Genomic DNA, 12580 nt, shown 5'->3' on the forward strand with positions numbered 1-12580 from the left:
ACAGAGTGTCCGCGGGGTCTTGAAAGTTATTAAAAGTTGATAAATCAAATTTGGGAAAATTAAGGGTCTTGAAAAGTATTAAAAAGTCTTGAAAGCGATTTGATGAGGTATTATTTTTTTTGCTGTTATTCTAGCTTTAAATAATTTGACAGCAAAAAGTATGTATGAATAATATTTGTTTTCCTCACCGCGGAGGATTCGGAAACTGCTTCGCACAAATTTAGAGTGTCAGGTTACAACAGCCTTAACGGCTAGGCCTATCTTGTGCGCATGCGCGGCTGCTTTGAGTCTGTGTGTTCGAGTAAGTTGCCGCGAGACCGTGAGAACAATGGGTAAATGCAAGTTTTCGGACTCCTGGTTGGAGATGCCTGATTTTCAAGAATGGCTGAGGCCTGTCGCCGAGAATAACCGCGAGGCTTATTGTACATTTTGTAAAAAAAAGATGAGCGTAGCCTCGATGGGCATAAACGCCTTGAAGTCCCATATGACTGGAGCTAGCCACAAAAGTGCAGCTAGCCGCAAAACGCAGATGTCTATCAGCAGTTTCTGTGCTCCACCAGCGACAGCGCTTCCAGCTAACCGTGTGCCTGAACCAACCAAAGCTCCCTTGACACTGTCTTCTGCCTCTCCGTCTGCCGACATCATGGTGACCATGGGTAGCACACCAACACTGCGTGCAGAGGTGATCTGGTGTCTCCACACTGCGGTGAATCACCATTCTCTAAATTCCAACGAAGGCATATCGGACATTTTTAAATCAATGTTTCCAGATTCGGATATAGCCAGAACATTCACTTGTGGCAAGGACAAAACGGGTTACATCTTGCGATTCGGGCTTGCACATTTTTTTAAGCAGGAGCTCGTTGACAGTATTAACAAAGCTGGCCCATTTGTGTTGATGTTTGACGAGTCTCTGAACCAGTCAACTAAAAAGAAACAGCTCGATGTGCACATTCGTTTTTGGAATGAAGACTGCGTTCAATCCAGGTATCTGGGCTCTCAATTCCTGGGACATGGAACAGCGGAGGACTTGTTGCATCACATCAAAGTAAGTGAATCTTTTTGTTTACTACTATTTAATCTTTTCTTTGTGTATGTTGATATTAAATAAAGCATATTACAGTACATTTTTATATATGAAAAGTACTCAAATAGAATATTCCTTTAAATCAATGAAGAATTGTGTGTGTGTGTGTGTGTGTGTGTGGATGGACAGGCCACAGTGGAGCGTGGATTCTCAGTTAACAAGCAGGTCGAAACCTGCAACATACACGAAGAGACGATGGAGGCTCTGAGGTTGATCTGCGACAAGGTCAGTGTCTGTGGGGGTGTTCTGCAGGTACCTCTGACCAAGGAGCTGCTGGCTTCTGTTGCCTCTGCAAGGTCGAAGTACAGGATTTACCTGGAACAGCAACGAAAGAAGAAAGAAACTTCCACACAGAGCCTTAAGAGGAAAGCAGCTGGAGCTGAGTTAGAAGAGCTGAAAAAAAAGAGAAAACTTCTACAAGAGGTGTGCGATTCTCTGCAAAAAGATGCAGATCAGTTGGCAGAGCAGGCAGAGGGAAAGTCAGGTTCTTTAATGGCCCAACTGATCACCAAGTCCATTGTCTTGAGAAGGAGACGTAAAGAAAAACTCAGTGAGCTGGTGCAAACTGAAGAGTTGCTGGAATGCAAAGCAACTGCACTGAGGCACATGTAATGATTACTGTGTTTATTTCTTATTCGCCATTGTTCAACCAAGTTACTTTAAAATAACTACGAGTCTTGTTGTAACCTAAGCTATATTTTCTTAAACCTAGTCGTGGTTCAGTTTCTTCTTTTGAAATTTTTTCTATCCACTGTATCTCAGTTCTGTTGTAGGTTTGAGATTCACGGATTTAATTGAAAACAACAGCAGTTTTGTAAATCAAAGATTTGTTGCTTAATAAAACAAAGTGACGATAAGGTCTTGAATTTATTTTGGAAGGTCTTGAAAAAGTCTTGAAAAGGTATTGAAATTAACTTCATTATTCCTGCATATACCCTGATATATATATATAACAACTACTTATTACTTGTTCTACTATTCCTACTTCACTTTTTTTACTTATCAGTCTTCAGGGTAAGGATCCACCGCAATAAACGAGGTACTACTGTAGCCTATGCTAGGTTATCTAAACGTTAGCTTGCTAACTTGAGAGGCACGTAGCTAATGACAAGCGGGTTGGAGGATTGAAGAGAATTTCTTATTGTTGATTTGTTTTATAGATCAGTTAAAATAAACTTACCATGCTCTGTTCACCAAAATACAATACACAGTATTGCTCCCTGCTTTGGCTGTGTTACGTCTCAAGTGTGCACCATGGCCATGACTTGAAAGTAGTGTACATGCGCCCTCTGCTGGATACATTGTAGATTTACGCCATTTGCAAGTAAGGACACGGCTGGTTCCCAGCATTTTAGGGGTGGAAATTAGAAGTGTTTATATTGGTGCATAATGGACCAATTATCACTGATACCGATATGTCCCCAAACGCCTATATCGGCATAAAATATCGGCCATATCGATGTATCGGTTGGGCTCTAGTATGAATTAAAGCATTTGAAACTGCTATTTCGATCACACCATTTGCAGAAAAATATGAGATAAAGGTGGAAAATGTTTACAGTGACATTTTAGGTGATATTCTAACAGAATCTGACAAATTAGAAGCTTTAGATTCAGGTTGTTGTGATAAAATGGATCGTTTTTTTGTTGCCTTGAACCACTTTGGCTGTGGATCCTGCCCGGGAGGAGTCGACGAGGGACAGGACGGCCCCCAGAAACCATCTTAGCTCCAGCAAACTGGTTGGTCCACTTAAGGATTTTACTGCTTGGTGGGGAAATAGTTTACTGGAACTCTTCAGACTGATGAAGACCTCCTGATAGAGGGTGAAACGTCTCTATAAAAAAGAAACTGTCCAGATGACCCGACTGAGAATATTGGATTTGGTACCTGGATGATTGAGCATGAACTTTGTTCTGCTCTTAGTTCTGGAATTGCGCCACTCAGGGTGGCTGCATGTTGGAGTGGCTCTGTTGCATTCATTCTGGGTTGTTGCTTTTGAGGACTTTGATTCCTCTTTTTTCTGGATGTGAATCACTTTTTTCGGCTGATTCCTCTGGTATCGGATGCTGTGCAGCTGGAAGGATTTTTACTGAAAACTTTTTACTTTGGGGCATTTGTTATGATGCGTAACCATGACAACAAGGTGTTTTTTACCAACCAGGAGCAGCTGATTAACATTTCAAAAGGTCAAAAACCTCAACTACAGCCCCAAATCCCAAATGAGTTGAAAAGAAGACACCGTGGATGTATTCCCGTCAACCTGGAGCTGGTGGGAAACTTGGCTCATGACAACGGGAGGACCGGGATCATCCTCCGGCACCTTCAGTTGACAGTCCTTGATGACGAGGAGCTCAGCAGACTGCTGGAAGGAGTGACCATCGCTCATGGAGGAATTCTGCCCGTTATTCGGTCAGTCCTGCTGCCCAGGAGGACTAAGAGGCCTGCCAGATCTGACAGCAAGCTGGATCCAGGAGGACGGATCGGTATCTGTGGCCAGATTCTTCAGATTCGCTGCAGGAGATCCTTCCTGCCCACAGCTATCGGCATCTATAACAATTCTTGAATGAAACCAGGATCATTAGCAACAACACTTAATTTCCCTTTGGGATTAATAAAGTGTTTTTGAATTGAATTGTTGATCGGTTTTATTAGTTTATTGTTATCGCTTTAAAAGACATTGAAGCTCTTACTAAAAACTTGAATTATATAACTTGTTGCTTCCTCACCGATGAAGTCTTTAAAGCTAAAAACTTTAGTGCCCACTGGTGTTTCAGCTCCGTTTTCTTTGTTTTTTCCCACACATTTTGCTTTTCAATTGACGTCAGCAGTCAGTTCAGCTTGAATCGCTTGCTGAGTAGGCGTCACACTTTGAAAATGGGCACACGGCTCGATTTGAATTTGGTTTTGGGTCAGTCGGTCTATTCATAGATGTGTCAATTCTTCCACCTGCCTTTCATTCACTGCCTCTCCTCTCCCTGTGCTTATAATTACCTTCCATAAATACCCCGTTTTATAAACCACAGTCCCAGTCTGGGTGGCGGAAAAGGAAAGGTTGGATTTTTGGGTTAATGATTTACGAGTGCTGTTTTATCTTGCAGTTATTTTACAAAGGTGTAGATAAAGTGTTGACCCACTTTTGCTTGTTTGTGAACAAGTTGTCTGACTTTTCTCGGTTTTTAAAGGCTTCAACATTTTTGTGTAGGAATTTTTTTTTTTGTATATTCTCTTTTATTTTTGCTTTAGGATATCATATTTTACATTCTTTCTACAAAATCCAATGTATGCAGGCCATGAGTCTGTTTGTTTTAGCCATGGGCAGCTGTGGCTGAGTGGTTAGAGCAGTCATCCTCCAATGCAAGAGGTGGGGGTTCGAATCCACCAGCAGTAACATGCCGAAGTGTCCCTGGGCAAGACACTGAACCCTCGCTGCCTCCGATGTGTGTCCCATAGGTGTATGAATGTGATAAAGCAACTAATTAGTCTCTTTAGAATGATTTGTTCAATTAGCTTTGTATAGATCTAGTAGAGTGCTGTATGAATGGGTAAATGAGGACACAGGTTGTGTTGTAAAGCGCTTTGAGTATCTTGATAAGATAGAAAGGCGCTATTTAAAACAGTCCATTTACCACGTTTGTTACATTTTCAGCCCCCTTTTTGGCATCTGCATTTGGTAGCAGGTCAAACTGACAAAGACCTGCAGAATAATGTAGTATTTTAATTCCACAGCATAGAAAGCTATGTAGTCTCTGTAAGTAGGTCTCCGGAAACAAATACCAGTATTGGTATCGTTTATCGGCCAAATAAGTTTTAACATATCGGCATATTGGATATCGGCCAAAAATTCAGTATTGTGCATCCCTAGTAAGAGTTACGATATTATGTTTGTTTTTTCTAGTTAATACAATAATGTTCTTTTAAAAGTTAATCATAATATCAGTGTTTCCCCTACCATTATACAAGCAGGGTGCCCCGCCCTGTCAACAGAACAGAGCGCCCTGTTTACCAAACTCTCCGCAAGCACTAGCTGGGCACGATACAAGTGCGCTAGCTAAAAAGCTACATAGATAACGCAATGCTTCCCTCTCCCCACACCCCGCTTGACAAATTTAGGTGCAAACAGCGCACAACACAGACCTGTCTCCATCCCCCCCCCCACACACACACACACACACTCCCCGTTCACAAAAAAATAAAAATAATGCAGATATGAGCGCCCTGCCAAGGCAAATACACTTTGGGAAACTGAATATTCATGTAAACTTCCCTTTATGTCTGCTGATATGCTGAAAAAAGCTTCCCTGCTATGAAAAATAAACCTTTCTGTCACAGGAAGTGCATTGACAGAAGGATGTAGTATAAAATAAAGCCATATTGTGCTTATGGCTGACTGATTACCCTAGTCTGCCTACCTCCGTTTCCAATTACCCATACAGGAAAAACATCTCAAGAATGTCCCAGATTTTTTGTTGTTGTTGTTGTTGTTCTAGAAATCCCCAATATAAATACTCTTTAAAACTGTGGTACTTTCAGTGAGAACATTTGTAACCACTGACCATGTTACCAATACGAAAACCAACATAAAACCCAGCATTTGTTTATCAAAATGTTACAGATGTTCTCCAAATTTCCTTCTTTCTCCGTTCCTTCTCCCTCCAGGTTTGGGAATCAGACAAGAAACTTCCGCCTCTATCACGACGGAAAACACTTTGTTGGAGAGAAGAGGTTCGAGTCCATCCATGACCTGGTGACAGACGGCCTCATCACACTCTACATTGAGACCAAGGTGTGTGCGTTTGTGCGTTAGTCAGTTTGTCTAAAAACGTTCAGTCTCCATCACGTTCACACTGTGACCCTCTCTTCCCCCTTAGGCAGCGGAGTACATCGCTAAGATGACTATAAACCCAATTTACGAGCATGTGGGCTACACCACTCTCAACCAGGAGCCAACTTTGAAGAAGCACCTGCCACGCAGCCCGGAGGAGCCCGACGGACCCGTTCCAGTCAAAGACAACTGCAACACAGAGGAGAGGGTAAGGACGCACAGCTGAGCTGAGACATCAACCTGAACCAACGAGTTTCAAATCATTTCTTGTTTTACTGATCTGGAAGTAAGAGGTGGAGCCCATTTTCTTAGCATTCCACTCAAAGCTCTTAGAAAGTGTCTTAGTCTTAGAAAGTGAAGGAAGCCATTTATGTAAAACGAGAGAAAGCATATTTAAACAGAGGAGGTCTCAGATTTCAACTTTCAAAATCTTTTTTCTCCAAAGCTTTGTAAATAAATATGATGAAGCCTACACCTTGTTGTTTTGGGAATCCCTTTTTTCCCCACAACACAGGCATTTCAACATTTTGTGTCACCTCCAGACTTATAAAGCAGTTTTAGGACTGATACCCAGTCATTTTCACACTTATCAGGAATTCCATCCATGTGAGCAGAGTGGCTCCTCTGTGAGTCAGACTAACCAAGACCCTAACGAACCCATATTGTGAGGAGGGATAGGGCAATCTGCTGCATGTGTATCTAGCTTTCCTTAGCTTTATAACTCGAACCTCACACTCTCTGTTCTTTGAATTGAGAAAGCTCCTCGGATGAGAAGCGAAACATCTTCTGTTACAAATTCATTCATTCAACCTTTATTTATCTTTATTTAGTCTCATTGAGCCTCGAGGACTCATTTACAAGAGAGACCTGTTAAAAAAAAGAATGATGACAACAGTAGACAATCAAAAAAAGCATATAAATTGAAAAATAAATGGAAGAAAATTATATTAAAAAACAAAACAAAAACAGCTACATTATAAAGCAATATAAAATACCAAAAACAGGAACATGTCTGTTAGTTTTTGCCATGAACTTAGCAGATGTTTGAAGCCACTTAGAGAGGTCAAGGTCGAGAGCTTCAGATCTTTTTGCAAAATATTCTAGGAAACGGGAGCGGAGTAGGAGAAGGCCCTTTTTCCTAGTTCAGTCCTCAATGAGGGAACACTGCTGACATGTATGAAGGCAGCAGACCAAGAAGTGATTTAAAGATGAAAATGTACCAGTGAGAGAGTCTGCGTGAAGTTAATGATGACCAGTTAACCAGTGAATACTGGGTGCAGTGGTGGGTACGGTAGTTACAGCCAGTTATGAATCTTAGTGCACCGTGATAGACAGCATCCAACATCTTCAAGGTGCTTATAGGAGCGTTCAATGTCACCGTAGTCAATGGAGGGAAGGAACGTCAGAGTTACAAGGTGTTTCCTAACATTCAGAGTTAGACAGGATCTATTTCTGAAAAAGAAACCCAGTTTTACTTTCAGTTTCTTTACCAAGTTTTCCATGTGGGGCTTAAAAGAGAGATGCGAATCGACCAAGATACCCAAGTATTTGTAAGAATCGACAAACTCAATAGGGACACCATTCAAAGATAAAATCGAAAGGACTGCTGATACCGGCTTCCTGTTTGAAAACATCATCCCTTTGGTTTTATCAGCATTTAGAGCCAGTTTGAGGCAGAACAAATCTGTTGGGATTATGTCAAAAGCAGACTGTAAAAGCTGGAAAACCTTAGCAACTGTTTTAGCTCGACAATAAACAACTGTGTCGTCGGCATAGAAATGTAAGTATGCATCAGGAATGATCTGACCTACATTATGTAGATTGTGAAGAGGGTGGGTCCTAAGACTGAGCCTTGTGGTACACCGTTGTTAACATTTAGATAAATGGAAGAAGTACCATTATGTTGAACATTGCCTCCGATCTGAGAGATAATTAGGGAACCAACCAATGGTGTGATCTGAGAACCAATTTCTGAGAGTTTATGACATAAGTTGTCAAAAGCTTTATGTCTAAGTAAAGTGCAGCACAGTAGTCCTTAGCATCCATTGCTTCAAGGACACCATTAAAAACCTTCATTTGTTTTTGTCTTGAACTTTTTTGAATTTACCATGTCCTGGATGACTGAGAATCTTCACCAGCATATCTTAGAAAATGTCAACATTTAGATACGTTATAGACTTTAAGCTTATTAAATAGCTGTTTATGTTAGTCATTGTAACTCTTCTTTAAGATCAGAAATCATGTAGCAGGACTGAGATAAGTCTTCGCTGATTCTGAGAACAAGCAAGAGGTGAGGCAGCCTGCAGTTTTCTTTAAATGCATACAAGTGCACTTATATAAGGAATTATTTTGGAACCGTTTCAGTCGAGCACAAAGTGATGAATCATTTATAAGTGGAGCTATAGATGTGCTGGAGGCAGTGAACTTAAATGACTTTGAGCCTCTGATTTCTCTGTCACTGGACTGAACCTGCGTAAGAAGACAATAATAAATATATAAAACAATAAAACCAACTAGAGAGATTGCATTTCCTACAAAAATGCGGTTGTGAATGCTTATTGCTGAAAACTTGCTGAAAAACAGCTGAAATTAAAAAAATAGATGAAATGTAGCTGAAATGGAAGAACGAGCTTAAATTAGCAGAAGAATGCAGAAAGATCACATATTTGCTTAATTAGATTTAAATAAGCAGAAATTAGCACAAAATTATGAAAATAGCTTTAAAAAGGCTTAAATTTGCAAAACATTGATGAAAAGGCAGAAAGAAGCTTAAACTACCAGAAGGAAGCCGAAGGAGCTGAAATAAGCTAAAAAAAAACAATGTGGAATTAGCTGAACAGCTAAAATTAGCATAAAAACAGCTCAAAGTAGCTGAAATAGCAGAAAAAGCTTAAACTAGATGAAAAAATCTGAAAAGAGCATAACAAGCTGAAATTATCATAAAGAAGTTAATTAGGCTGAAAGTAGCAGAAATTACCACGAAAATGTTGAATTAATCTGAAAACAGCTGAAATTAGCTAAAAATGTAGCTGAAAAGTTAGAACAAGCTAAAATTAGTAGAACGCAGACAGAACATGTTTGCCCAATTAGGCTGAAAGAAGCAGAAATGAGCACAAAACGGTGGAAATTATAAGCTGAAATGATCAAAAACAGCTGAAAAGTAGCTAAAAAAGATGAACTAAGCATAAATTAGCAGAAGGAAGTGGAGCGAGCACATTTTTACTGAATTAGGATGAAAAAAGTTGAAATGAGTGAAAAAACTGGAATTTTCTGAAAAAGCAAATATTACCTTAAAACAGCTAAATAGTAGCTGAAATAGCAGAAAAAAGTTAGAAGTCCAAAAATGTTTTAGTTGGCAAAAATAATCTGAAAGGAGCACAAAACAGCTGAAGAAACAGCTGAAAGTAGCTGAAAAATAGTTAAAATTTGCACAAGGAAGCTGAAAGAAGCTGAATCAGAACAAAGTGTGAAAGGAGCAGTAAAAGGTTGTAAACACATCTAAAGATTTGAAAGATGTAAAATGAGCTCAGTTCAGTTTCTATGAGAAAAAAAATGACAGAAAGGGCTAAATATTTCAAAAAGCTCAAGTTGCACCAATACCAAAAGTCATCACAGGATTGTCCTGAATGAGCTGAACGTTTTGATATATGATTTGTTGTAATAGCACAAAAACTGTGGAACGAGAAAGATGCTCAATAAAGTACAGAAGACAAATGGATCACAATAGTGTGAAAGCTTCATAAATGTTCACACTGTTATAGTCACAGATTTAGAGCTTTTAAAATATGTTCTGGGACGTGATTAGCAGCCTTGTTGTGAGTTAAAGTAAGGGTAAAGGTGAGGACAGTTAAGTGCAGCAGTAGGACGGATGCTCGTGTTCAGGAACATGAGGAGGAGGAGGATGGATGCAGAGGAGAGATGGCCTCCAGCCAAGGGCTCTGCAGTAAAATTGCATAACAGCGGTTTGCCTGCAGAAAGTACACAAGACTCCGGTTTGTCGTCGGCTCGTTAATTTCCACTCAGCTGTGAGCTCATTTGAGTTGTGTTGCAAAGAAACTTTGCTGCGTAGGTGGAGCGTTCAGGAGGAGGTCTTATCTGACAACGCTTCAGCAGAATCATCCAGTATTTTATTTTTACACGTATACAAAGTGTGTAGTGTGGTCAGGTTGTTGAACCGCCACCCTGTGTGACCTGCAGTGCAAGGCTGCCTGCTCTGCACCTCATACATCACTGTCCATGCGTGTGTGTGTGTGTGTGTGGTGGGGGGTGGTCCAGTGTACGTGTGCGCTATGGTAATGGGGTGGATTTGCAGACAAAGCAGCAGCAGCAGCATCTGTGACATTGAGACCAGATGCGGCTCTCTCTGAGGAACACAAACGCCTCAGAATTATACGTTTTTCATCGCCTTTTCTGATGAGCTACATTAAGTTTCAAGCTCCTCTGTGGGTTTTATAGGTTTACATCACGTGTCGACTCCCGCAAAATGGTGTTTAAGGATTTTATTTAAATGTTGCAATGAGAGGAGAATGCTCTAAAACCCGTAAAATAATTTGTGATGTCTTAATTAGAGTGTGAGCTTCGACTATCGGCTGTTTTCCTTCCTTATTTGTTGTTTATCTGACTCGTCATTCACCTCCCCGCTTCCACCTGACTAAACATTTCTCAGATATCCACCCTCATTCATTAACATTTCGTAGCTGTTTGCTTTCAGGGCTATAACGCAGTCAATATGACAGATATCGAGTTAAATGTGAGGTGGTAATGGCTGACAGTCATCCCAACACAAGCTCGCAGATGATACGATTCCCTTCAAAAAACCATTCACTTAATTTAACAAATTTGATGATGAAATTCGATCAAAATAGTTGTTTTTTCAGCGATATTTATTTAGACGTCACTTTAAGCTCTCTGGTATAATCTAAAAGGACTCACTGCAGACTTTAAAATCAATAATTAAGAAAGGTTTTCCTGAACTACATCAAATGGTTTGGTTTGAAAGAGTTCACTCCAGGCGTTTTCCAAATATTTTGATATACAATTCTGAAATATGGGTACGCACTCAACTTCATCTGCATACGACACTCAACAAATCTGAGCTTTCATACAAAACATTAGATTTTTTCAAGGTTCATGCTCAATAGTCCAGGTAGAAAATCCAACAAAGTTCAGTCAGGTTATCTGGGTGGTTTCTTTCTTTTTTTTTTTTTTTTTTTTTTTTTGTTGAGACGTTTCGTCCTTCATCCAAAGGACTTCATCAGTCTGAGGAGCCACAACAAACCGAGTCCCACAAGCAGCACGCCCACATAGCGGACCAACCAGTTTGATGGTGATAAGATGGTTTTTGGAGTCCGCTCTCTCCCCCGTCAACTCCTTTGAGGCAACCATAGCCAAAGTGGTTCAAAACATCAAAGTTCATGCTCAATAATCCAGGTAGAAAATCTGACAAAGTTCAGTCAGTTCATCTGGATGATTTTTTTTTTTTTTTCTGTTTGTTTTTTTTAAACGTTTCCCCCTTCGTCCATAGTCCTATGGACACGTCAGTCCTTCATCCATGACTGTCCCTGTCAGTACACGGACAGTCCTTCATCCAATAAGTCCTTTGGATGAAGGACGAAATGTCTCAACGAAAAAAGAAACCGTCCAGATGACCTGACTGAACTTTGTTAGATTTTTTTTACCTGGATTATTGAGCATGAACTTTGATGTTTTGAACCACTTTGGCTATGGCTGCCTCAGAGGAGTCGACAGGGGAGCGATGAAGTCCTTTGGTTGAAAGAAGAAACGTCTCAACAAAAAAAAGAAACCGCCCAGGTGACCTGATTGAACTTTACTGGATTTTTTTTACCTGGAATATTGAGCATGAACTTTGATGTTTTGAATTAATTTGGCTATGGCTTCCTGAGAAGAGTCGATGGGGGAGAGGGTGGGCCCCAGAAACCATGTTATCACCAGGAAAGTGCTTGGTCCACTATGTGAACGTGCTGCTTGTGGGACTCAGTTCGTTGTAGCTCCTTGGACTGATGAAACGTCTCAAAAAAAAAAAAAGAAACTATCCAGATGACCTGACTGAACTTTGTTGCATCAGATTTCTTGGTTAAGGACCCGTCAACTATATGGATGTTTTTTTTTTCTGTATGAATTTATTATTGGGCGATTTTTAATTAAACACATTGCCATTTATTTTGTTTAAATCTAGACAGGAGTATCATCATCCACCCCCCGTCGCGATGTTTCCCCAACCTGGCGTTTCTAATAAAATCCAGACTTGATTTGTTCTTAAATTATTTAAAACATGTTTATTCCAGTCTGTAGCGGGGTTAAAGATTAGAAACCTCAGGTGGCAAGCACGTAAAAAGACAAAAGGATGGAGGGAATACAGAAAGTGTGAAGGAATGAATAAAACGCCAGATTGTTTCTCGGCTCCGTCTCCGTTCCTCCTGGGACAATCGAGGTGACTGAGCTGGTGGCGGACAACAAGCGCCCGCTGGACCGTGATTGGCTCGTTCCTCTCCCATTGTGACCTGTTAAATTCCTCCATTACTGCATCCTAGTCCAGCCTCCCCCCACCCCCCCATGCCTGCGCTGCCTCTGCCTGGTGAATGTAGAGAGGATGGAGGAGGCAGATTAACACGCTGAGCCATGTGGGCAGAATTGTTCACCTACGAGAGAC

General features: G+C 40.6%; 1 protein-coding gene across 1 annotated transcript in view; it reads left to right on the forward strand.

Annotated features, from left to right (window-relative positions):
- Positions 1–12580, forward strand: part of LOC119428804 (N-chimaerin) — a 61917-nt gene that overhangs the window by 37848 nt on the left and 11489 nt on the right. Inside the window, exons 7-8 of the mRNA XM_037696487.1 lie at positions 5745–5871; positions 5957–6118. Of these exons, the coding sequence (XP_037552415.1) occupies positions 5745–5871; positions 5957–6118 (289 nt within the window). The remainder of the gene's footprint in view (positions 1–5744; positions 5872–5956; positions 6119–12580) is intronic.

This window comes from Nematolebias whitei, chromosome 23 (genome assembly GCF_014905685.2).
Source record: "Nematolebias whitei isolate Nwh7 chromosome 23, NemWhi1, whole genome shotgun sequence".
NCBI classification, from domain to species: Eukaryota; Metazoa; Chordata; class Actinopteri; order Cyprinodontiformes; family Rivulidae; genus Nematolebias; species Nematolebias whitei.